The 27,817-nt window shown below is 37.9% G+C and overlaps 1 protein-coding gene across 10 annotated transcripts in view; it reads right to left on the reverse strand.

Annotated features, from left to right (window-relative positions):
* CAPN3 (calpain 3) overlaps positions 1–27,817 on the reverse strand; it is a 112,267-nt gene that overhangs the window by 38,962 nt on the left and 45,488 nt on the right. For 3 of the 10 annotated variants that reach the window (XM_063440481.1, XM_063440476.1, XM_063440478.1), the window contains exons 2-14: positions 22,184–22,253; positions 18,830–18,948; positions 17,702–17,835; positions 15,914–16,082; positions 12,862–12,987; positions 9,819–9,902; positions 9,276–9,361; positions 8,807–8,884; positions 7,935–8,095; positions 7,340–7,509; positions 5,417–5,428; positions 2,282–2,490; positions 1,792–1,812 (exon numbers count right to left, since the gene is read on the reverse strand). In XM_063440481.1, the coding sequence (XP_063296551.1) occupies positions 1,792–1,812; positions 2,282–2,490; positions 5,417–5,428; positions 7,340–7,509; positions 7,935–8,095; positions 8,807–8,884; positions 9,276–9,361; positions 9,819–9,902; positions 12,862–12,987; positions 15,914–16,082; positions 17,702–17,835; positions 18,830–18,948; positions 22,184–22,253 (1,439 nt within the window). Of the gene's footprint in view, positions 1–1,791; positions 1,813–2,281; positions 2,491–5,263; positions 5,362–5,416; positions 5,429–7,339; positions 7,510–7,934; positions 8,096–8,806; positions 8,885–9,275; positions 9,362–9,818; positions 9,903–12,861; positions 12,988–15,913; positions 16,083–17,701; positions 17,836–18,829; positions 18,949–22,183; positions 22,254–27,817 lie in introns of those variants that run through there. The other 7 variants (XM_063440480.1, XM_063440484.1, XM_063440477.1 and 4 more) reach the window with 4 other exon arrangements.

Genomic DNA, 27,817 nt, shown 5'->3' on the forward strand with positions numbered 1-27,817 from the left:
AGAAGGGATTGCGGGAAATGCATTTATGGTTTCATCCTATGTGGATGATGTGCTAACCATGGCTAATTCTGTCCCCTCAATGGGTCTCTTATATATGTCTTATAGTCCTTTGGAGACACGACAGGCTACAAAGTTAACCTGTCAAAATCTGTGGCTATGTCCCTTAACATGTCGGCCGAGGACACGACATACCAACTCAGGTTAGAAAGAGAAGCAATATCTTATTTAGGGGCGACGATTACAGACTGATCCAAAACAAATGTTTACAAAAAAATTAAACTCCCACCATCTGCATATTAACGACCTGGATAAATCGGTAGACAAACCCATGTCATGGATAGGTCGGATTCACTTTGTCAAAATGAATGTATTACCCAGAAAATGATTCCACTTTCTGTCTCTTCCAGTAAGGGTTAGATGCTGAGACATGGCAGAATTACAGTCAGCAATTGATGATTTGATAAGGCAGCATAAAAGTGTAGCTGGGAACCTTTTATACAGACTCAAATCGAGAGGGGGGGGGGGGGGGGGGGGTGGGACGTCTACTATCTTGCAGCTTAGTTTGCCCAGGTGATACATTGGTATTCTCCCCCTGACAGGCGACGTTGGGTATACATAGAATCACTTCTAGTTGACAATTCTTTGAGTTCTCAAAGCTCAAAGAGAGATTTTATGCACACAGTGCCCTGCCATACTCAATTCTATATATATATATATATATATATATATATATATATATATATATATATATAAATGACCTAATGAACAGAAGATACGAGCGGTGATCCACAAGGAAATGACAGCCCAACTGAGAAATAGAGCATTCATGCCCAGCATGCGAATGAGACACTTCAAAGGGATTGCAGCAATATGTACAGGTACACTCAGAGACAAATGCTCAGCTTTGCTGACATGCAAAATGCAACACATCTAACACACAGGGGCAACTTCAGGTATGTGAACATACCCATCTTACATTCTTCAAAAAACTCTGTATTGAATAAATCACAGAGACAGGTCATATAACAATACTCTATCAGCATTATTAGTTCAAATGAATGGGAGAGACTGAGATATGTGAGCCTGTGGGAGGTCAGTCTGGGTGAGGTGCTGGAAGGGAAAGACTGGGAGAGAATATGGGAGGTGTGTTCTAAGACTTCCATGTGTCTAACCCTACAAGAACAGACCCACAGGACACTACTCCAATGGTATTACACCACATGGGTAAGTGTATGTGCGGCGAGAGATCGACATATATACACATGTGGTGGATCTGTCCAGGTGTAGTGAGGTTGTAGAGGGAAGTGAATACCCTAATAACTAAAGTTTTTAAAAGACAAGTTGACCTAGATCCTTGGTTATCATTATTATCAAGACCGGTAGAGTAAATAACATCCAAATAGCAGAGATTCCTAAACATGCTAAATCTTGCAGTGCACAGAGCCATAGCACAAACATGACTAAAACCTGAGGTCCCACTACGAACGGAAGTCATAGATAAAATCAAAGACACACACCTCATGGACAAGTGAACAGCACAAGACGGTAACGCATTGCCCAACTTTTACAAGATCTGGGGACAATGGGAACAATATTGTAAGCAGTCAAACTAGAATACTGGATAGTATGTGGGGCCTTAGCCCACCCCTCCCCGGTATCTTTTGTTTTTTTTTAATGTTAATGTTTAGAATGTTGTTGCAAACTGATAAAGGAAATCATTAACCTTCCACCGACCTCAAAACTACGAAATGGGAAGCATGCGCATGCCCACTCACATCGAACGTAACTTACCAGAAAAGCTTTGGAGATACACTAAAGAGTTAGACATCAGCTGTATATGTTATAGTGTTATTGCTGGTTACATTATATACATTCTGAAACTTGCATGAAAATGTGTTGAAATGACTGAAACTGCCAGACATTCGTGACGGTTACTGCTGTTAATATGTAGACAATATTCCCAACAGGGGAAGCAATCATTTAAAGACATAACACTGCGCTCTTTGGTATTGGGTTGTACATAAATAAAGTATTGAAATAAAGAATTAGAAAATAAATAACTATTAATTGACTGTGAAGTCCAAAAATAATATCTAAAATCATCGTGTCCTTACCCACACTCCACATAAATTTAAACTGACCAACTGAAATGCTTGGAGGTAAGAAAGATGCCGGTGTAGACCACTTTAGTTGATTTATGGCAGTGCCTAAGTACATTCTTTAAATAATATGATGCATACACAAAATATGCCGATTAATCGGTAACAAGCATTGAACTTACTCAGAGATGTTTCTTTTCTCAGAGAAAACCCGTAAAATAAACTCCCCTTCTTGATGGGGCTCATAAGTAGAAGGGATGATGACGTATTCGCTGGGAGGTAAGCGGAATCGCTGGGAGACTTCTCTCATGTTAATATAGGACTTACACCTGTCTTTAGATGCATTGTACAAGAAGAAGTCCTTCTGTAAGTGCTGCTTATTGCCATGCATCTGTAGAAAATCAGAATTTGTTTTATACAGAGATATTTTTTAATAATTGCTATGTGCATAAGAAGCCACATAAATCTTGAGATTTTACTTATCTCTTGCAGTTATGTTGACGCTGGTTTGCATTCAATATCATCTATTTATCATTTGTAATGGGTGCTAGTCAATATGTATTCATGATCTCAGCAGATTCACTAGATTGGCATGGCGTGCGTCAGTCAATGAATAGGTCTTTGACAGAAACGTAGTTACTGCAGATGGTTGTGAACTGTCTTCCCCTTTAAAAACTCTCACACCCTAAAGGCTAGCAATCTCTGCTTGCTGTGTATTATGGGAAATGTAGTTTAACGTACGAAGGAAACGTAGTTCTAGTGTTGGCAATCACTAACATAGATTAATTATTTTTTGGATGATTTAACATTTCCTATACATTCCTGTTTGTGGGTGAACTTCTGACTGATATCTATAGCTATGCATATTCCATTATTATATGGACCAAGGCTTTAAGACAGTCTTTTCGATAAATGGAAGAATTATTTTAAAGGACTGTACTAGGTTTGAATTGCTTAAGCAAGAGGTTTTTACCATTATATATGTGTTTGCTTAAAAGCTACCAATACATATTAGTAATTTTTCTATCTACATCTATCTACATCACCCTAAATATTCTACTTCTATGACCAGGATCAAATCTGATCAGATCTTTGTCAAAATAATCAGAGGCTTGAACAAGGTCAGGCATGCACAGAAACAGATCAGCAAACAATAAAAAAAACACAATACAGATAAACTCAGTGGGCATTTCAATAAATATCAAGTTACATAAAAAAATTAATATAAAATAGTTGATGATAAAAATTAAATAAATATATATATATATATATAAAAAAACACACACAAACGTTGTTATTTGTTTAAAATGTTGCTCTCAAAATAGAGCGTTCTGAAAGTGTGCGATTTGAGTGTATCTGAAATACAATGCTTCCATAAGAGCCACAGAAGTGTTCATTAAGGCATGTTTTTTTTAGATGTCTCTGCTAGAGTGAAGGGGTTGCGCTGCATTCATGATGCGGTGTATTGCAATTCGTATTATTCAAAGTCTGTACTAGGCAATACAGCCCAAAATATCTCCGGTGTCTATACGAGTCGGGGGTACAGGGGTAAGGAGCTGCAAATTCACCAATTTAAAAATAAAGAAATAGAGTGCTTAAATTGTAATAAAAACTACCCGGTTACAACCGAAGTTAATACAGCCAATCACAAGTAGTTTTGTCTCCCAACATTCGATTTCATGTGGCAACTCAATATTTAGTGATACGACACCTGGTTTTCACTTTGAAACTGGTTATGTACGTCAATTGGAATAGTTTTAAAACAAATTACTCAAAACCAGACTGGACAGACTACATTAATAAAATGAATACACATTCATTCACACTCGTTCACGTGGACAGATATTAAATTGTAAGACTATCAGAACATTACTTTCAGCTCATCACAGACACATTTTACATAGTGTAATAAAAAAAATGCACTTTGCAGATTTACATTTAGAATCTATGGAACAGATTACCAAGTGTTACTGTTTAGAAAAGCGGCCGGTGAGATTCATAGATTTTATGAATGATGTTTTTTGCATGGTGTGTGAAGTTATGTTGCACGGGGTCTGACTAGAGCCAATTCTGACTAAGTGAGACAAATGGGTTAACTAGGTCATGACTAAGTGAGACAAATGGGTTAACTATTTAACCTTAATCTAAAGAGCGCCCTATGGTGAGCACAATCCTATGTTGGAGTAACAGCAGGGGCCAGGCTGGGGACTACGAGCATCAGGAACCTTCGATAAAGAGCTGGTTTCTTGTCTATTAAAACTCCATTGGCTTTAACTCTCAATGACAGAATGGACCGCCAGTGTGATCATATTATCATAACAGAAAACAGTCATGGGGTTTAACAGGCAGTACCAAGAGATGGGTGGACTAATAGAATTCAAGGACACAAGACCGTTTACTGAACAGTGAATTGTGGTAAACTGAAAATAAATTGCAAAGTTTCGCCCCAAAATTCTTTAACTTTTTCCAATTTACCAATATTGAACTTAATTTCGCAATCTAGATTTTAATTCATCACCTTTTCTTATATCGTCATCAAACCATACTGGAAGGGCATCCACTCGATAAATTAATTTTGCCTTTATTTACGATCCAGTAGCCCTGTCTGTGTATTGGCTTTACTATAACAAGATCTCAGCACTTGAAACTATGAATTTACAAAGCAGCAATCTCCGGTTCTGGAAGAATTCTTTACCGCCAACCCGTATGCTATTCTATGGGTACGATATTGCCCATTTAAACACCAGCTCCTCGTGGTTCTCTCTCTGTTTCATTATCCCCCATTTTCTTAAATGTCTCCCCTTTCTTTATTGCATATTGTGGTTGATTTTATTTAACTAGTCATTGTGTAAGATTTATCTGGCACTGGTATATGTAGACATTATACTGGCTCTTTTCTTTTTTGCATTACTTAGCACTATAGCAGCTCAATATGTTTTACTCATTACATTGTTAGCAAATGTGCATTACTGCTTTAGTTTGCTACAGTGTATATTAATGTGCTTTATTTTTAACAAATTGTTCATTTACAGAGAAACAAATGGGGGTGGGGGGCAGTAGGGCAAATCTATTTAACTATTTTGCAGCATGTGACTTAGCAGATACAAATGTGGTTCCTTAGGAGAGCATAAATCAACCAGCCAGGTTTAGGCTTAATTACTTACAATGAAATTCTGCAAAATACATTTTCATGATAAATTCTTTTGAGGTTTAAAGTTAGTACATCACTGCACAGCGGTTACAATTAGGTTATGAAACAAGGTAGATCAATCAGCAGACAGGAACATGCATTAATTACTTATCCTTTCATATCATACCTCTTTCGGAACCTTTAAATGGAGAGAAACAAGTATGTTATAGATTTGTTAAAGAAAATTACCTAAATATTAACATAATATGCTCAATAAAAATCCTACCCTATTAACCTATCACAGCATTTTTTTATTCCAGTAGACCGCAGAGCCAAAGTCTTGAGGCACTTTTTTATTTATTTGTTTACATTGTTGCTGGGCATCAAATTTCCATGACAAACTCACACTATATGCAAAAATCCTAAATTCATATTTTACTTTCTTCCCATATTTTCATAAACGCAAAGCGTGCATTAAATGTGCATAATATTTTCATGAGGTAGTTAATGCATCAAAATTTTGAAGGTTTGCATCTATTATTTTCATTGTAATATTTGTTTTTTTTAAGGCTTGACCATCTGCCTCTTTGGTTAAACACAGTACACGTGGTAGATGCAGTATACTGTATGTAGAGAAAAAAGGCAGACAGACCGTTTACAAACAGAACAACACATATTACAATTTGGGATGTGCTTTGTTTTATTTTCCCCATTTAGTTTAAGTGAAACTATGTCCTACAGCGCTAGGTATGGCAAATGATTCTAATGTCTTTTACAGACATTTTCATGACTTTCACAGATGGAGCTGTTCATTTTGTGTTATTGATCTACCATTACGAGTGCTTATTCTGTTTTACAGGCATCTTTAAATAAATGACTACTTTCTCAGAGAGTTATTGCTGCCATATTGTTTTCACACCTTTTTATATTATAGAAATTATACTTTAACACAGCATTTTTTTAACCTATTGGTTTTTGACCCTGCATATTGGCAGCATGTGATTAGGCTACGTCTGTTTTACAGGGATCGGCAACTTTTAGCACTCCAGATGATGTACATCATCTACATCTGTACTACATCTCCCATGATGCTTTGCCAACATTATGGCTATACGAGCATTATAGGAGATGTGGTCCACAACATCTGGTTGCCTACCCATGGGCTAGTTAATAAATCTTTTTAGTTCATTTTCTGGCTTACCCTTGCTATATGGGGATGACCATCTTAAACACACTTCAGCTGGAAAAAGAAACTTGTCAACCACGACTATGCGCAATCTGAAGGTATTACCCCACCCAGAATGCATGTTTGAGATGCCTGGTGCCTGCACATGATATTAGAATTTGTGAATGTATACTATGCTTGCTATGCTTCTGACCAAAGAAGACTTCAACATGGCTGCTCACATAGAACAAAGGTAAACAGCAATAAGGACATTTCTCTTTAAAACGTAAAGGTGCATTTCGTGGAGTCTGAACACAAGGAAAAATAAAGCAGGGAAATTAAAACGATTTATTAAAAATAATAACAATAAAAAGATCATTTATAAAAGTGGAGGATGGACTATGTCAGTAGGGACATCCAAGGTGAGTATCATAAGGAGAATATGTTTTACTAAGGGCCAATAAACAATCATAGGTGGAAAATGCATATTCTCCATTTACACTGCTGCTCAATCATTTCTGTTCATTTGTATATGATACATTTGGCATGTATTCAAATTCCATTTCAATCATCAGTTTTAAGTTTTATTAGTGAAAAAATAAAAAAAAACAAATGAATAAAAAGATTAACAACTGAATGAAAATGAAAATTCTAAAACGTAAAATTTACAACAAGGTAGTGCAACCATATGCAGTGTTATTAGTCTGTATGTTAGGGCCATGAAGTGTTTGTAATTGAGCATGTACAAGGTTTTACGTGATTATTTTGGATGTCAACGCTGTCTGAACCTTATGTTACTATCAATCAATGTGAATCTAAAAATTCATGATTAAAAAAAAGAGATTGATCTGAAGGCACGTATGGAATGAATCTGCACAGTTTTTTTTTTTTGTTTTTTTTATGAACACCAATCATGGACAAGCAAAAATAAGAAAAGAATGTTACCTCATAAATTGCAAAGCCTATGGTAAAAAGGTTGGCACCCGCTTTTCGATCCTTTCTACGATTCTTCTGCATCAGTGCCACCAAGAAGCTACATACGACCTCATTGTCATCAGGGTCATCGTCTTCCTCCAGGAGTTTGAGACGATATTGAGGGTTCGTCCAATAAGTATCTGACATTTTGTAGATCATAAATATGTTATAAATAGCACGACAAGTGTCACAGCTAATTTATAGTGTGTTTTATCCTATATATGGTTGATTCATACTAAATGATGACAAACGGGCCACCAAGTCATTCTTGGAATTCTGACAAGTATGACAAGTGAGGTCTATTTACCAAATGTAAACCTTAAATGCAAAACTCAGCTTTTATTATCGGTCTTAACATAAGGCACGGAGAGTGGGAAAATTAAGATGAAACCGTAGAATGACCACCTCCACAGTCAGCTTGCTTAGATGGATATAATAATTTGTTGACAAAATAGTTTTAAACATATTTGTTAAAAGATAATAATAAGGTGACAGATTAAATGATTCAGTATAAGAAGAAAAAAAAATCAGGTGAACAAAATAAGGTTTCAAATGTTGTTAATACCAGGAAAATTCCGACATCCTCCTGCAGAACAGCCCCTGACCCATCGTCCTTCATTAACCGAGACTGTCCATGTTTGGAGCTGATCTGCTTCTAAAGCATCTGCTGTCAGATTGCAGATTTCCAATTTTGTGAAATTCTTCATGAAGTCATCAAATGACATCCTGAGGGATAAAAGTGCAGCAATGAAATTATGGAAGGTGAGAGGATCCCAGAGTACACACCACTAGAAATCACAATATAATACTCAAAATAAAATATGAATAAAAAGTTCCTTACTCAAGGCAAGTTTTTGACAAGGTAAAGGAAGGACTTTCACTTCCTGCTTTATTGATCTACCTTGCGTATTCTGCATTAAACATTTGGAAGACTTCAGAAGTGGCTGGAGTGGCTGAGTTTTGCATTAGGGACTGTTAAACACATTGACACAATCCCAGATATACACAGAGAGTCACACACACACACAAATTAAAACTTGCAGCATATATCTCCAATACCTTTTAGATGCAGGATGGCTTCCTTGAGTCCAGCGGGAGTGGGCTGGGGTTACTGCAGGTGGCTGTATGTAATTCTGCATATATGTCAGCAGGAAGTGATCTGTAATCACTTTCTCCTGGTCCCCCCACTGACGCACAGGGGGAGAGGGTGGGATTGTTCTGGTCAGAGGCCAGTGTGACTCATTATTACTCATTGTTATAGTGCGGTTTAGAGGATAGTTCTACCTCCTAAAGCAGGCCCCATAGCACACTGTGGGCTTTCATGCCCTGATGGTGGCCCTGACCATGTTGAATGTTAACCCAGTATTAAAGATACCAATAATTTCTAAATGCAAAAAAGAAATGAATGTAAAACTAGATTTAATACGGTTTCCTTACCAAAATTCTCCATCTTCCTTTATCTGATGCTGCAGCCGGGATTTCTCTGACTTTTCGATGATTGTCCATTCCTTCGAGCTATAAGATAGAAGCAGTTAGGACACAGTGCCTGTTTCTAGGTTATTTTGGTTTGCTTGTTTTTTTTACGTTTGAGAGCTTACACATATATATATATATATATATATATATATATATATATATATATATATATATATATATATATATATATATATATATATATATATATATATATAAAAAGTGTATATATGATTGCGAGCTAGTTTAGGGTGCCACATCACCAAAAATAGGATCAGAATAAAAAAGTAAATAACTAATCAGTGCATAAAAAAGCATATAATATAATTGAGTAAAAAAATGGTATCATTCTTTTGATAATGTATTCTGCTACTTGACACACACAACTCATACGATGCACTGGAAGCAGAAATTGCTTAATAGTATGCCTTACTTGTCACTCCATGATCCGTTCCATTCCACCTGCCCCCAAGGATTTCTGAGACGGACAAGCTTAACCTTGTCTCCTTTAAATGTTGTCTGTGCCACAAAACAAAACATATTAATAAAACAAGGAAAAACATGGTTTTACCTAAGCCTGAAGATTGAGTTTCTCATGTGATTTAAAACACACCACAAGTAATAATCTTACAGTTGCTTAAAGGTGTTTATGCGCAGTACATTTACCAAGTGGATCATGCTGTCTCACCAGGGTCTCCATTAGGCGGATTGGTGGCCACTTGGGGCCCAGAGCTCTGGCTCTCATGGGGCCCTCTTTAAGCCGGCAGGGAGATCAGTACATCTCCCTACTTGGCCCTTGGGCAAGTGCCCCACTCCTGCTTGAGGAAGATAACACTTACAGAAACCGTAATAACATTAAGATAATCTCCTATTTGTCTCCATATGCTGTATTAGGACACATCGTATTGTTTTTATGTCTGCTGCAACAATAGATCCTAAAACTTTGCAAAAATGGAAGCATTATCTTCGTTCATACCTCTTCCACTCCGGTTACAGAATAGGCATGGCCTTTAACAAGCCCACTGGCCATGCGGGTCTCAAACTGAGCAGGTACAATGGCCTAGGGAAGAAGTGTAATGAAACAGAAAAAATAAATCACGCAGAGATAGATATTGGACAATCAATGCATTGGTCATTTAACAGGCAGACATATTCACAGTCAAGCTAAGCAAACAAATTAATCAAATCCAAAGCATAGACAAACAAAAAATACATATATTTTTTCACGCATAGCAGGAGAAAGAGCAGACTAAATGCTAAAATTTCAGAAAATCTTTGCTTCATGCAAATCTCAATATATTTCATTCCAACGTTGTCACTTGTGGAATCGTGATGAGGGCGGCTCTTACTGGGGGTGTTGACAACTGAAAGGGGAAAAGTAGGCAGGTCCACACACTGAAGCATTCCAATACTCACGGAGCCTCCCCAGTCATCCCCCACACATAGAGGACCATGCAGTAAGCACTGTTGATCTGCATGGTCCTAGTGCACGCTGCACAGTGTGAGCATGTCTAATGAAGCACTTGCGCTGTGCTACCCCAAGCCATCCGTTGGTGTCACGGGAAAAAAATTGGGACGGTAGGACAGGACGCCGAAATCATGACAGTTGGGAAGAATGGTATTGTTTATGATAATATACTTTCTAAATAAATGTTTATGATATGGTGGTATAAAGCACTAAATTGGAAACCAATATAAAAACTACAATTTGATAGATCCTTCAAAACTATATGTTCAGTGTTATCACACACAGTACAATTACAGTGAACACAAGGAATGCTTATCATGGGAAAAAAAATGAACTGACAGATAGTAGCAATGAGAAGCATTAGACTGAACAGAAATTGTCATACTTGGTCATTATGGATGGGTTGGCTGATGTCCTGGTACTGAATTACAGCCAAGTTTAATTGCTTTTTTCAACTTTTTAAAACTTTTTGCATACCTACTAAGGAACAAATTAGAACTTATTTATTAACCTTCCAATTATATTTTAAGAAAGTCAACACACATTTGTCAAACTACAACATTAAGTATGTGATTTTGCAAGTGCCTAATATAGGCAGCAGTGTTATAACAGCTTATTTCCATTTTCACTGCACAGAAGCCAATGAAAGCAGAGACAAGTCACAATCCCTTTCTGCCCACATGCACAGCAAGACAGTGATTAGTATATATGTATAAACAGGAATACACAATCAGGAACAATATAACCGTACAGGAACCCATTGCGATCAAACAAGTTATGTTTAGTAATATAAACTTGTGTTTTTGGTTGGTAAACTTTTCAATTGTATACAACAAATGCTTGCTCTACCCACCCCCTCTCCCTTTTTCTCTCTCTCCATTCTTTACCCCTCCTTATCGTTATCTCGGTTACTTAGACCTTAATTCACAAACCGAACTCACAAGCAAAAATTCACTCCCTCCCCCATTAAATTTCTCCTAAATTTATAGCATGCTACTCCAGCTGCTTGAGATTAGTCTTTCCTTTTTATTGCCCATCACTTCCAAATTCACCCTGCTACCTCTCGTCTCAAATCTTCCTTGTAACCTTTAGACTGGAAGCTCACGGGCTATCTAACTAAGCACTTTGTATAAAAAAGTTTCAATGGCTAGATCTCAGCTCAATGGCAGGGCCATTTTTTGCATTAGTCTGTGCAATTTGTACTGTGTTTTTGTTCTTCCCCAATTGTACAGCCCTGCGGAATATGTTCGCACTTTATAAAACCTAGTAATAAGGATAATGAGTTTAAGGGAATATTATTTTAAATGATCAACACATTTCTGTGTTACAACTTAAAGCACACACTGTGTGTCAGTGTCCTCTGTGTGTAAATGTGTGTGTGTCAGTGTCCTCTGTGTGTAGCCAGGGACTTATTAGCCACAAGGCAAACAAAGCATTTGTTTGGGCGGCACTTTCCAGGGGGCGGCAAAAAAGCCACCCCAAATGCCCAGGCAAATGTCTTGTTAGCCTGGCGGCTGACAACCCAGGTGGGCGGGCGGAGCTGGCGAGGGAGCACTGATTAGTGAGCTCTCTGCTCAGCTCTCTCGCGAGCACGCCACAGAGTGATGCCGGGAGCCGGAATATGACGTCATATTCTGGCTCCCGGTATCACTCTGCGGCGCGCGAGGGAGCTGAATAGGAGGATCAGTGCTCGCCGCCTGCGGTCACCGGCCGGCCAGCAGCCCCACTGGACCCCAGGGAAACGAAAAGCCACACCAGCATTCCCAAAGGTAAGGAGGCTGGGGGGATTTAATAATACAAAAAAATGTGAGTGTGTTAGTGTGTGTGTGTGTGTGTGTGTCTGTTAGTGAGTGTGTCTGCTAGTGAGAGTGTATGCATGTCTGTTAGCTAGTGTATGTGTGTCTGTCAGTGAATGTGTGTGTGTATTTAGAAGGCGGGGAAGGGGGGGTGGCGGGGGAAGGGGGGGTGGCGCCTGAGTTTTGTCATGCCTAGGGCCGCACAAAACCAGGATACACCACTGTGTGTGGCTATTATGTGTGTATTATATTTTAATTTTGTGATAATAATACTTCACATTAATAGTTCATACACTCTTTAAATCAGGTTTGTTTTCCAATCTGGGATCAACATAAATAGTGTCTACACGTTTCCTTTGGAATTTAAATCAATAGAAATTATTCTCGAGGCAGGGGTACTTGGGTTTTTGTTTGTATTGCTTATGTTTAAGCATATGAAAAATAAAACAATAAGAACATAGTATTATAAATGTGCACATTAAAAACTATATTTTTCTATATTAGTAAATTAAATTGGTGTATAAACTAGACCCAGCTTCTTTTAGCCATTCACAGTGCCACTATATGGGTAATCTTTTTATTTTCCCAACAGACTAGCTGCACACTATGGGCTTTCACTTGTCATGTTGTAACCAAATAAGCCATTTTCTTGTCTCTACATCTACATACGGAGTTGTATGACAAAACAAACTTTATGCCAAGCTGATAACGGAACTTCTTTTATAGCCACCATATCATGCAAATTGCATACGAACCCAAGCTGAATTTGGGTCCTTGCCATCTAAATCGGATTGCGTGTCACCCACATTCTCTATCATTCGTTTAATTGCTTCCCCTATATCACTCGGGGGAGAAACCCCGTAGGAAAACTCATTTTTGTCCTGGTATCCGGCAACAGAAAGCATACAAGAAAGATATGTTAGATGTACCAGGTCAGAATCAGAGAAACAAAAACCGTTACAAGTGATTAATTTATCTGCATTAGTATTGTAAGATGCATATTATCATTTTTGTATTAAATGAAACAGACAAGGATAGTTCTGTCAATGTGATGGCTAACTTTGGCAGGAGACCGAGGTTTGTGAAGTACATTGACCAACATGTGGACGGACGTCATGAAAAATACAAGTCAACATCGGTGCTGCCAAACTTAACGACCTGATCTACTGCATTTGGGCTGTTAAGGAACGATGAATGAGACTGTAAAAATACATAACAAATTCAATCTTGAAAGTAAAAAGTAGTTTAAATCCTTGTAATGATGTTGTGGAGTCAATAAGTGCATCAATCTAATAGTATAGGAAGCTTGACATATAACGTATAAAACACAAGAGAGATGGAGATACAATTTAAAATAAATTGCCTATTGACGGTTTTTCTAAAAGTTCTCCTCTAAAAACACCATCTGCAACTTAAATAAAGCCAATTTGTGCGTGTTTGTATACAATGTGGTGGGATACAATTTTTGTGGTCAGTTGTAACCAACACAATCTAAAATGACTAAATCTGATAGGTTTGCTGCGCGATAAAATCGTAGAAAAGCAGACTTGAGCAGGTGCTGTGAATGCTCCCTCCTAGGAATGTCCCCACTTCAGTTTTTACTAAAAATAAAATCTCCCAGAATCCCTTTCACAGTGGTCAGCTGTTGATATTGCGAGACCAGAACCATTATCACCACTTCAGGCAAATATAACTAAAATGATCACATTTCTTTTCTTAAATTGCTTTAAAAATTCAAGTTTGAAATGTAATAAGCCAAGTTTAAACTTCTACAAATAAACCTAGGATATTTAATCTGCGGTGATCAAGATTTTATAGTGCAAATATCTATGACTTTGGCAGCAAGAGGGATATATAAAAGACACCCTCATTGCCATAAATAAAATAAGCACTAAACTGCTGCTTAGCAACCACACATTTATTATGGTCAATATGGGCAGCAACAAACCAAACTAAGTGATGTAGGATTGAGCATCTTCTACCTATTTTCAGCTATGAGACTGGCTCATATTTATAGTGATTAAAGAACTGGGCTATGTGTGCAAACTAATAGCAGCCATAGTACAGGTGATACGCGAAAAATTAGAATATTGTGCAAAAGTTCATTTATTTCAGTCATTCAACGTAAAAGGGGAAACTGATATATGAGAGACAGATGCATTACATGCAAAGCAAGATAGTTCAAGCCGTGATTTGTCATAAGTGCGATGATTATGGCTTGCAGCTCATGAAAACCCCAAATCCACAATCTCAGTAAATTAGAATATTGTGAAAAGGTGCAATATTCTAGGCTCACAGTGTCCCACTCTAATCAGCTAAGTAAGCCATAACACCTGCAAAGGGTTTTTGAGCCTTTAAATGGTCTCTTAGTCTGGTTCAGTAGGCATCACAATCATGGGGAAGACTGCTGACCTGACAGTTGTGCAGAAAACCATAATTGACAGCCTCCATAAGGAGGGAAAGCCTCAAAAGGTAAATGCAAAGGAAGTTGGATGTTCCCAAAGCACATTAATAGAAAGTTATGTGGAAGGGAAAAGTGTGAAAGAAAAATGTGCGCAAGCAGCAGGGATGACCGCAGCCTGGAGAGGATTGTCAGGAAAAGGCCATTCAAATGTGTTGGGGACTTTCACAAGGAGTGGACTGAGGCTGGAGTCACTGCATCAAGAGCCACCACACACAGACCGATCCTGGACATGGGCTTCAGATGTCTTATTCCTCTTGTCAAGCCGCTCCTGAACAACAAACAACGTCAGCAGCGTCTTACCTGGGCTGAAGAAAAACAGACCTGGTCTGTTGCTCAGTGGTCCAAAGTCCTCTTTTCTGATGAGAGCAACTTTTGCATCTCATTTGGAAACCAAGGACCCAGAGTCTGGAGGAAGAATGGAGAGGCACACACTGCAAGATGCTTGAAGTTCAGTGTGAAGTTTCCACAGCCTGTGTTGATTTGGGGAGCCATGTCATCTGCTGGTGTTGGTCCACTGTGCTTCATTAAGTCCAGGGTCAACGCAGCAGTCTACCAGGAGATTTTGGAGCACTTCATGCTTGCTTCCGCAGACAAGCTTTATGGGGATGCTGACTTCATTTTCCAGCAAGACTTGGCACCTGCCCACACTGCCAAAAGCACCAAAGCCTGGTTCACTGACTGTGGGATTACTGTGCTTGATTGGCGAGCAAACTCGCCTGACCTGAACCCAACAGAGAATCTATGTACACTCCTTGTTATATTGATTGCATGTAATATTCTAATTTACTGAAATTGTGGATTTAGGGTTTTCATGAGCTTTAAGCCATAATCATCGCACTTATGAAAAATCACGGCTTGAACTATCTTGCTTTGCATGTAATGCGTCTATCTCATATATTAGTTTCCCCTTTCACGTTGCATTACTGAAATAAATGAACTTTTGCACAATATTCTAATTTTTCGAGTATCACCTGTATGTCTGCTCTGTTTACAGAGCAGTTCAACTCATCCCAAGTTAAGAATGGTACTGCTCGTATGGCTTAAGTACTTATTTTCCTGATTAGACTTGTTTTCCTGCTTAGAAAGAGGTCTGACAGCAGCTGCAAATAAGGGTACCCAAGTAAATTACTTTTTGTTACTTGAATTTAATTTACATTACATATTACATGAATGGCTAATGCATTGTCTATGTAAAAAATATTCCGAAAAATACAGCCGAAAATACATGTGTCTGCATTTATAACAGCTATTTTTTTTTTCTTATAAATGATTTTTCTTATAAATTACCTATTTTACCACACCAGATATTGAAAAATCTGTGGAGATTTGTTCCTTACGCTTACATCAATTGAGCATCCGATGAGCGAACCCCTTTCAAAAGCTTTTCTCAATATTTTGAATATGTCCTTTGGAGCATCCTTAATCTCGTAAAATTCCGTCACTCCGCCGGTGAAATCCTCCATCGCCTCAGTGGTGTTTCCACCTTTGAGAGCTTCATACGATCCATGCAATCTGAAATGGAAGAGCGTAGGAAGCAATGGTAACATGACGTGGTTTACAAGTTACAAGGTTTTTTGGGTTTTGTTTTTTATAAACACAAATAAGACCAGAACAATTAGCAATTAGAATGGCAACAAAGATTACACAAAGTAGAAAAGTGAATTTGTTAGCTCTTATTATAAATAACTCTTGCAAAATGCGGAGCAAAACACAAGTGCTTTTCCAGCAGTAGAGAAAAATAAGTGTGATATATATTGGTAACATCCAGAAGTAGACCCTGCCATTCTAACAGTGACTTTCACAGTCTAATGGAGACTCCAACAATCATTTTAGGAGGTGGGCATGTATTTTTCTCTCCTCTAAGTGCAATACGCAAAATATTGGAGCACCTTTAATGTCCTATTTAATCACCATCTGATGGTATTTACATTTGGTATACTAGTGTTTTTGGACAGCAAAGCCATTACAGTTTAAAAAAAAAAAACCTCAAATATAGAATTTTAAAATATCGGTGAAAACTTAGATTATATAGAGGATGACCCAATAATAAATATTTATTCAACAACTGAAGAGTCTGACTTTGTTATATGATCTCCTGAAGTGCGCCAAATGCTCTACATTCACTAAAATGTTTCCTTATGGTCACGCAGGGTAAATGACGGATAAATGTCAAACCACAGGAGCTCACTCAACAGATGCATAATAAAACTATAATGAATGCTACTGCAAGCATGTACATTACATATCCTTTTAAAGCATCAAAAGTTAAATATACAGCATGGATTAAAAGGCATTTCCATTACATCTATATGCACCAATACAGTTTTATTTTATTTTTAAATTATTTAAAATTTGATCATCTTTTTTATGCTGATTGTTCACCTAACTTTTTGTTCAGAAGTTGTTTTTGAAAGAAGTATTTCCAACAGTTATTGTTTAGCGCGGTGGCAGGTCTCTGGCCGCAGCACCCACTAACTTTACCACTCTATTGATTGACTGACAACCAGGTCCAAGTGTTAGGTGGTGACAGACAGTCATCAAAACTGGAAGGAAGATGCACTGGGGTGAGTGGGCTTCAAACTGTTGCTGCAATGACCTGTGCTGTGCCAACGTTGGGGCATTGCAGAACGGTATGCAAACTGGTGAAATGAGACTTCCTCAAACTAGACTAGAAATGACAGGTGCAAGTACTCTGCACCTCCTTGGACGTGAACTATTCTCTCATTAATAATAACTATATTACTAAATAGGTCGTAGTGGAGGCTGGGACTTAATACACTTTGAATTTATTTACTCAGGACCGGAGGGTACAGTGAGGGAAAACAGCAGTCTTTGTCCACAGGATATGAATTTAGTGAAGGAGGGGCACATACTGGTAACTCACCTAGGATCCTGTGGGAGCCTGACTTCGAAACAAACTTTTAAACGTTTTATTTAACATGTATTGTTCACTGTTCAAGGAAGAGAACGCGGCTTGACCCAACTGATGCAAAGCCCTCCAGTGACACAAGGAATTCCAGGTTTCTTATTCGGATTCCATTTTAATTTAAAATAAATAAACATAAGCTTTTTATTTTCCAACACAATACATATGGTAACGGTACAAGGAGGATTTTTGATGAGAGTCTTACTTTGCATAAGCTTTCTCCAGCAGAGCACTCCAAAACTCATTACGCTGAGAAGACTTGGTAAACACCAGCTGATTATTAAACGTTGGCAAGCAATCATCAATGACCACATCCACCCAATCTCCATAACGCCAAAACTGCAAAACAGACAAGCAGAGATACAGAACCAAAACTAATGACAAACTACCACAAAAAAATAATAATTGGTATAACAATACCATAAGATGACAGTGCAACTGATTATAGTGAAAATGATCACATTATCTTAGATGTGTGTCTACAAATGCATCTAAAACAGACTTAAAAAGAACATTCTTCTAAACAAAAACAAACAAAAATAACATATACACAGGCAATACTTTTCGTATTCACAAAAAAAAAATGAAGTATGGGGAAATAAAAATGTAATTGTGATATTTAAATTATTATTGTATTAAATGGAAGAAAAAAAAAACAGATCAGTTCTGAACAAATCAGGAGTTTGGACCAGATTTTGCAGTTCGGTTGTCAAAATGTCTCAAAACACTGGTTAATGAATGACTTCTACCGCTGGAAAATCTATTTAACACAGCAGCAGCAGCATATGAAACAAGTACATACTCTTAGTCTTAAATTAGAGGGGCACATGTTTAAAAATAATATCAGGAAGTATTACTTTACTGAGAGGGTGGTGGATGCATGGCAAAGCCTTCCAGCTGAAGTGGTAGAGGTTAACACAGTAAAGGAGTTTAAGCATGCGTGGGATAGGCATAAGGCTATCCTAACTATAAGATAAGGCCAGGGACTAATGAAAGTATTTAGAAAATTGGGCAGACTAGATGGGCCGAATGGTTCTTATCTGCCGTCACATTTTACACTATTATGTGTATTGAAATGCAGACTATTACAGGCTGCTAGTGAAAGTTTTTGACATATCTAGGAACCATTGTTTTATATTTAAGCATACATACATAAAACTTCAGTAAAGGTGGTGCAAGGTACAACATTTGTAAGAAATCTCAAACACATACCACTGGTTAATGAGATGAATGCCGTTCATCCCAGACCACTCCCTGACCCAATCTATGCATGTTTTACAAACCGCATGAATTACTCTAGTTACACAGGATAGATCACATAAAAACCCAGCACCTGAAAATGAAATATTCCAGCGTAGTTTTCCGTGAAGTTCTGCTCTGGCGGTATTACACGGAAAAGCAGCTTTTCATTCAGGGTTAAGCAAGCAATGGCGGCTAAGAACCAGCAGTCACCTGAGTCAAACAGTAAGAAAAACAAAACCAAAAACATAAAATAAAACATTTTAGCAAACATAAGCATTTTACAACTCTACATGGAACGTTTCAGGGGTTTTACTGCAATCTCAGTACATCTACATCGAAACCATGCACGTTTTATATGATTTTTCTATTGTTCCTGTTAATACTGAAAATCCTTTAGGAAATCCAGTCTTGGACATAGGTATAGTCAGTACAACAAAAAAATCGAATCCCAAAACTGAACGACAAGATCTCTGCCATAGATCATATGAGTCTCATTGTGATATGTTAACCCCTTAAGGACCAAACGTCTGGAATAAAAGGGAATCATGACATGTCACACATGGCATGTGTCCTTAAGGGGTTAAAGGGACACTGTAGTCAACTGAACAACTTTAGCTTAATGAAGCAGTTTTGGTGTATAGATTATGCCCCTACAGCCTCACTGCACAATCCTCTGCCATTTAGGAGTTAAATCCCTTTGTTTATGAACCCTAGTCACACCTCCCTGCATGTGACTTGCACAGCCTTCCATAAACACTTCCTGTAAAGAGAGCCCTATTTAGGCTTTCTTTATTGCAAGTTCTGTTTAATTAAGATTTTCTTATCCCCTGCTATGTTAATAGATTGCTAGACCCTGCAAGAGCCTCCTGTATGTGATTTAAAGTTAAATTTAGAGATTGAGATACACTTATTTAAGGTAAATTACATCTGTTTGAAAGTGAAACCAGTTTTTTTCATGCAGGTTCTGTCAATCATAGCCAGGGGAGGTGTGGCTAGGGCTGCATAAACAGAAACAAAGGGATTTAACTCCTAAATGACAGTGAATTGAGCAGTGAAATTGCAGGGGAATGATCTATACACTAAAACAGCTTTATTTAGCTAAAGTAATTTAGGTGACTATAGTGTTCCTTTAATTATTCTATTTGCTGAATACCAAACATAAGAGAAGATTAGCAGGAATGGTAACAGTGTTGCCACATGGAAGGCCTGTACCTGCTAGGAGCTCAATTAACATCTACTCGCTATACAACTTTATGGAGAGCTTTACTCTTGGAATAAGTGGTAGAGAATGCTAGGGGAGTCCCAAGTGTACATAGACAGGCAGTAGACCAAATTTAGAAGTTGCTATTGTATGTATATTTATTAGTTTTTCTGCTAGCACAATGTATAGACGAGTAGCAATTAAGAGTTTACCATGGGACTATGCCATGGTATGGACAACCAAGTCAATTAAAAGTGAATTCTTAAAAATTATGTCGACAAATATTTATTGGGACAAAATGCTGCACTTTCCTTTATTTCCAGTAAATAAAGACATTACATTATCCCGCAGCATGTGTCTCTCGGAGACCTAAACTTACTATGTTTCTGGCAAACACGCCCCTGAAATTGTTCGGTGATTGACAGTTATATATCTGTAGGGACACAAGGAACCTGATCCACGACATTTAACATCACCATGATGTCTGAAATGACCTATCAAGTTAAACTGCACCACACATATTGGTATTAAAGGAAAACAGACTACAATTTTTATTATTTAAGATAAAATATTACCTGTATTCTAATTTTTGAGCATGTTATCTTGTAATGCACATTTGTGCATATATCCCTAGGTGGGGATTGTTCCACCTTATGTTCTTCATACCAGAGCAGGACATTGCTCTGGGTGACGTAAGTAGGATATTTTCCTCCATCAATTTCAATTGTTTGTATATACTGTACCATTGGGTTTCCTATTTTCTTTTTTTTCTCATATACCTACTCCATCCTGAAAACAAGCTCCAAAGACCCTCCATTTATATCCATATACGGTGATTATTCCATCCAGGCGTTCATAATAGAGCAGAGACAGCTCTAAAAAGAGTGTAAACTTTTGCCCATTTGTACTCCCTTCACAAACATCTACTGTACTGCACCATAATCAGTTTCTTGCTTTGTACTTATAGATTCATAAACTAAGAATATCATCTGTATTGTATGTATATGTAATCTTAAGCGCTGATCATCTTGTATTTACCTGAACTTTTTCTGGAAGATATGACACCAGAAGGTAATTAATTTAGTGCACATATGAAAGAATGATGCACTTTTTTCACAATCTCTTTGGCAAATCGAGGATCTACCCTTGAAGATATGTGAAGGCGGACTGGGTCTAACTAGTTACATAACTGAAAAGAGACTTGCGTCCATCATATGTTTTTGCTGTTGATCCAAAAGAAGGCAAAAAAACAAGTCTGTAGCGCTTCCAATTTTGCAACAAACTGGGAAAAAATTCCTTCTTGACCCCAAAATAGCAGTCAGGTGTCTCCTTGGATCAAGCAGCTGTTACCCCACTAATTAGAAATTATATCCCTGTATGTTATGCTTTTGGAAGTATTTATCCAATTGCAGTTTAAACATCTGTATGGACTCTGATAAAACCATCTCTTCAGGCAGAGAATTCTATATCTTTATAGCTCTTACTGTAAAAAACAACAAAAAAACGTTCCTTTGATCAGATGAAATCTCCTTTCTTCCAGCCTAAATGCGTTTATGAATAGATTTCCAGATAATGGTTTCTACTGGCCCAGAATATATTTGTATAATGTTATCATATCCCCTCTGAGGAGCCAGCCAGAGCCAGGAGCATTCCCCAGTGCTGGTTTCAAGGTGAGTAAAACACCATTTACTGAAAATTGAGGAGGGTCCTTATCAATAGTGCCTGACAGGGCATTTTACCCTCAAAACGGTTGGTGTTACCCTTTTACTCCTTAAAGACCAAACTTCTGGAATAAAAGGGATTCATGAAATGTCACACATGTCATGTGTCCTTAAGGGGTTAATGAAAGAAGAATATCTGCTTTTAAGCCTAATTTCCACATACAGTTAAGTCACATTATTCTGAAATTAGGTATTTTTAAAGTGCTATAGCATTCTTAGAAATGCTAATGTAAGCAAACACTGAAATGGGAGAGGCCACTCACTGCTCTCTCCTTGACTGTAGGAATGGAATAACCCATTGAAATTTCTTTTACGGTTCGAAAGGAGAGGTTAATTGTCATTTTCAGCTCACGTGAGCTCAATGAGTAGCTAGTTGCATATTGCGTCTTTACAGCCTTTAAATCAATGCAGGAGTATAAATGAAGATGAATGGGGTTATATTTCTAAATTATGTTTTGCAAACAATAGAAACTTAAAAACATTTAAACACAATTTTTGTAAGTGGACAGGAAGAAAATATTACCTAAGTCTCCTTGGCAAATATCAGTTCGGTTTGCTCCCCCTATGATAAACTGTGGGTTTTCACAAATTTCCTGTAGAAAGAAAAATATATATTTTCAATTACACAAGAACACATTTACAAAAAGTAGACAAGCCAATTTGCTCACAGTTTAATAACATACATTTATAAGACTTGTTTTAGATTTCTCTACATACACAATACATACACCACAAATATTTCCAGATTACTTCATATTACTTACAAATACGCATTTGTAGAAGAAATCATAAGATAACATATCAGTGCTATTCTTCTGTGTTTGTATATGTAGTTTCTGATATGCTTACTTTACTGACTTTATCTACTAATTTATGATTTACGGTACCTTAACCTTAAAGGGAAACTATAGTGCTAGGAATACAAAACTGTGACTCAACTTTTCAACTGAAAAAGCTTAAAGGACCACTCTAGTGCCAGGAAAGCATACTCGTTTTCCTGGCACTAGAGTGCCCTGAGGGTGCCCCCACCCTCAGGGACCCCCTCCCGCCCGGCTCTGGAAAGGGGTAAAAACTTACCTTTTTCCAGCGCTGGGCGGGGAGCTCTCCTCCTCCGATCCTCCTCTTCTCCTCCCCGTCGGCTGAATGCGCACGCGCGGCAAGAGCTGCGCGCGCATTCAGCCGATCACATAGGAAAGCATTCACAATGCTTTCCTATGGACGCTGGCGTGCTCTCACTGTGAAAATCACAGTGAGAAGCACGCAAGCGCCTCTAGCGGCTGTCAATGAGACAGCCACTAGAGGACATAGGGGGAAGGCTTAACCCATTCATAAACATAGCAGTTTCTCTGAAACTGCTATGTTTATGAAAAAATGGGTTAACCCTAGAAGGACCTGGCACCCAGACCACCTCATTAAGCTGAAGTGGTCTGGGTGCCTAGAGTGGTCCTTTAAAGACGAACGGTCACTTCCTCAATTTATGTACAACTTAATGGCTAACTGAAATTTAGCTACATTTATTTTAAAATTCCTTATAATTGATTTTATTTTCATTTACAAGATTTGTGACAAAAATGTGTCCACATAGCATGACTCTTTTAGATATCTAGAGGTTCCGTATTGAATTTGGAGTCAAACTCTTATCAACAGAAGACAATTCAACTTAATAAAAGATAATAAAATACACAGAGACAAAAAACACTTTGAAGATTATTAGAGAAGGTTCAACACATCTGCCGCCAAGCTTTCTAGTACAGTCTATTCTGCATGAAAAATCTAAACCTTAGAAGGCTTTACAAGTAGTCCATGCATCTACAAATCAAACATTGACCATGTGTTTGTTGCAGGGAAAATATTACAAAATAAACACACGGGTAAATTAATTTTGCCTAGGTTTGCTGCAGAGAAACTGTACTACTTGGTAACCACCACTGTAAATTCTTCTGTAAATACTTTTGCTGAATGCATTTCAAAACAGACAGCTTTATGGCTTATTTCCAAATGTTACAAGTCAGCTGTTGGCATATCCTGTGTGAGCAGTTAGCACTGGCTGTTTATAACAGTTGTCTCTTTTCCCGAGATGTGTACTTGATTCGTTAATTCAGGATTAAAAGCTTATAAGGAACATTCTGTGTTGATTTCTGTATGTCAGTGCAACTGATGAGGTTCCCCAACATAAAATAAAATAACAAGATTCATGGTGATTGATTCTCCTTTGGACACATTTTGCCTTTGCAGAACCAAGGCCGTAGGACCTCCCTCTGCATGCTTCTTCAAATTCTCTGTAAACTCAAATTGTGTAACTAATCTCGTAACTGTGCAAATAAACTGGGTCAAGAATTCCATCTAGACGGGACTCTCACTGGGAAACTTACAGGAAAGTATGTTTGCAATGGTCCATGGTCCCAAAAAGCCTTGCACATATCTACTTACAATCATTCTAAGTATGTTGGCGAAATTGTGGAGCATAGTATAGGATGGTCTGCATATTAGGAGGGTTTAAAATGCAAGTAGCTTGTAGTCCTTGCTAATCTAGCAGCAGCTGCTCTGCCTACCTGGCTGAGCTAATCAAGATTGACGATCTCAGACAGTTCTACATTTCCCCAAAGGGAAGCACTGAGAGGCTAGTGTACAACTGCAGCTAAACATTATGCTCTCTACGGGACTCAGGGGAAGTGACTCTAGTGTCCATCTTCCTGACAGCCACTAGGGGTGTGTTTAATTCTGCAAAGGAAACATTCCAGTCTCTATAAAACTGCATTATTTTAGACTGAAAGGTTAACGCTAAAGGGCTCTTGCACCCAGACCACGTCATTGAGATGAAGTGGTCTGGGTGCCTTCAATAGTCCTTTAAGATTAAATGTTTATTGACTAGGCATGTTTTCTATCGAGATACCAAAACACAGCCAAACAACTCATACTACATACTAGTAGCAACGAAAACACAAAATGCTAAATCTTGGAAAGGTTCCTCCACACCATCCGCAGCCAGTTTCCAAGCCAGATTGAAAGATACTTGGGCGCAAACTATTCATCAATCTTGTGAGTTCTATTCTACACAGCGCACGTATACTTTATTATAGTGTTGCACTATTGTTTTATTTTGTCTTTTGTAGATCCACAGCTGCATCCTCATTTTTGTATTTATCTATTCTGTATTGGAGGGATTATTGCTGGGATGTCCCTGGAGGAAGCTGTTACCACCGTCTATTGAGATAAGTGCTGTATATCCACTTTTTTGTTTTAAGGGCAAAAAGTGTTTGTTCCTCTGTACTACATACAACCTACAAAGAAATATAGTATGCAGTGTACGTTACAGTCATATAGGGAAATGTGCGGATATAACACATTATATTTCTAAGCACCAGTAATGTGTTGATCTCACAATGCAACGCTGAGGTCATGGTACCAATATCATGTGAGATTATCATATAAACACTTCATATAAACAAGCCATAAAGTGGCTCTGTCACCACCATCCCCCACCACCCCTCCAAAAGGAGTACTTCATAAGCATAAAATCATTATGATATACTCACTTTGACTATTTTGGAACTTCACTGAAATTACAACGCAGTCAAAAGATATAGTGAAACAAAGTAAGGACTACTTTGTCATACTATTTTCCTACTCTCACAAAACCTTAAAAAAGGTGAAGCTATCTTTGTCACATGTTACCATATCCACCAGCCATTACTAGGGATGGTTATAGGGAAAAATGTCCTCTATGGAGGATCTCGCGGTCGAGTGTTGTACTCTCACGCAGGAGCTGAAGAAGACCAGTAGGAATACCATGGCAGCGGCTGTGAGGGACATGTTCAGGTAAGAAAAACTTTCCTTGCACCATGCGGCCACCGCCGGACACCCAGCAGAGAAGTACTAAAAATGGTGTCAGAGTCATGTAAAGTGCAGGTGTAGTGCACCACTCACGTAGTATGTTTATGTGACTCATACACTTTTCCTTGTTGCAGCTTGTAGAAGACATCATGCATGTGTATAAAAGTTTAAAACATACAATAGAAATTATAAGTCACAGTAGACATAAAAACGTAATAGAGAAATATGTCAAACGTAAGCTAAATAGACCAAGCATACGACATAAAGGTTTTAAAATAATATATAGTACATATAGCTCACTGCCACACAATGCTCAATAAGTATTTCCAATTTAAAGGAATAGTTTAGGCACCATAACAACTTCATCGAAAATTGAGTTCCCTGGCACTGGCTTACCTTAAGGGGTTAAACAGTTCTTTAACAGTTTAATCACAAAATCTTTGTTGCAGTGCCGAATATCCCTGCATCTCTGCCCTTCTGTAGGCTCATGCAGAATAGGGCAAACTTTCCGTCATTTACTAAAGCTAACCCCAGATCGCCACGATCGCTGGGTTAACGCTCCTCCGGTCTGCCTTGGTATCGCCTGTGATCGCTCTGACAGGCTGTCAGAGCGTTCACATGTGCTGCAGGGACTTCTGGAAGTGCAGGGAGACGGATCAAAACTGATCTGCTTCCCCTGTTAAAATAAATAAAAGTTAAATCCCACAGATTAACCCCTTCATTGCCAATTGATCACTGACTACAGTGATCAAAATACAGATCAGGATATTTCACTGTGATCTGATTTTTTATTTTTTTTTAAGTTTTTGTTTTTTTAACCCGAGGGTTAACTTTTATTTTTTTTACCCCCAGGGGTTAATTTAATATTTAAAATTATATATTTAGCTAGCTGGGGTGGGTGGAAGTTAGTGGAAAATTGGGGAATTTGGTGTTAGGCTTGCTAGGGGTTAACGTTAAAAAAGATTTAAAAAAAAACAAATCTTTACAAAGTTAAAAAAAAGTTTTAAAAACACTTTAATGAAGTTTAAAAAAAAAAAAAAAGAAATCCCCCCTTTATCCAGTCCTAATAAAAAGAAACCCATTCACTGCCAGTTGATCACTGCCTTGTGTGATCAAAATTATTATACTGTGATCTGATTTTTATTTTTTCTAACCCGTGAGTGTTAATTTTTTTTTTTTTAACCCATTGGGTTCAATTTATTTGATTAATTTAATACTTTTAAATTATATGTTTTGCTAGCTGGTGTGGGTTATGGGAAATTGGGGAATTTACAGTTAGTGCTACTTACTGCTAGTTAGGGGCTAACGGTAAAAAAAAGTTTCTAAAAATTTTAAAAGTGTAAAACAATTTTTAAGAAAGTTTCACAAACTAAAAAAAAATTGAATAAGTAAAAAAAAAAAGTTTAAAACAAAGTTTTACAAAGTTAAAAAATACATTTAAAAATGCTCATTACCACTACACCTGGAACAAACTAGCGAAAAAATGATCCCATGCTATGCCTTTTAAATTACCCAGGGGTGTATTCTTTAATAAAAAGTATGTGTTTGTGGGGAAGTTTGACTAACCAACCAGCTAAACTACTCCAAAATGGAACATGAACACAGCGTAAAATTTCAAAGCTAGAAAAAAACTGAATGGCTGCATCTCAAATGTGCCCCTTCAATGTCCACGTATACCTGGCAAAGGTACATACAGGGGTATTGCTGTACTCAGACGACACAGCTGAGCAACATATGAAATATTAGACAGCTGTAGCACACATAAGATTTGCAAACTTACTTTGTGTATCAAAAATGCAGAATTTTTTTTATTACCACTACACCTGGTACAAGTGATACCGGAGAAACTGACGGAAGCCAAGCACAGAGAGATGGACACAGGTTTCTTCAGGAAGGAAGAGATTCTTTATTCGGTTCACCGATCGGGACTCAGATGGACTAATGTCACCAAAATACAGCAAGTTCTGAGCCCCGGACAATAGTGCAGGCTCCTTATATAGGCACATAACTCCTCCCATATTAAGCTCCACCCGCACATTCTCTTGACCAATCAATACAAATAAGAATTAACTTCCTGCTTGACCGCATGGCCTGTCCAGCACAATGGAGGAGGGGAATACTACATCCTGTATTCTTGCACATGCTCCGTACACTACCGATCGTATCTTGCCTCGTGCAACCAACTGATCAATACGTCAGCATATGCACGTACACATGCCACGTGGTAATCTCGGCCTACTAAATTTATTTTTACCGAGATTCCACCACATTCCCCCCTTTGATGCCTCTTGATATTTCACAATTACTTGAGGCATCACTTAAC

The sequence above is a fragment of the Pelobates fuscus genome, chromosome 13 (assembly GCF_036172605.1).
Source record: "Pelobates fuscus isolate aPelFus1 chromosome 13, aPelFus1.pri, whole genome shotgun sequence".
NCBI lineage: Eukaryota > Metazoa > Chordata > Amphibia > Anura > Pelobatidae > Pelobates > Pelobates fuscus.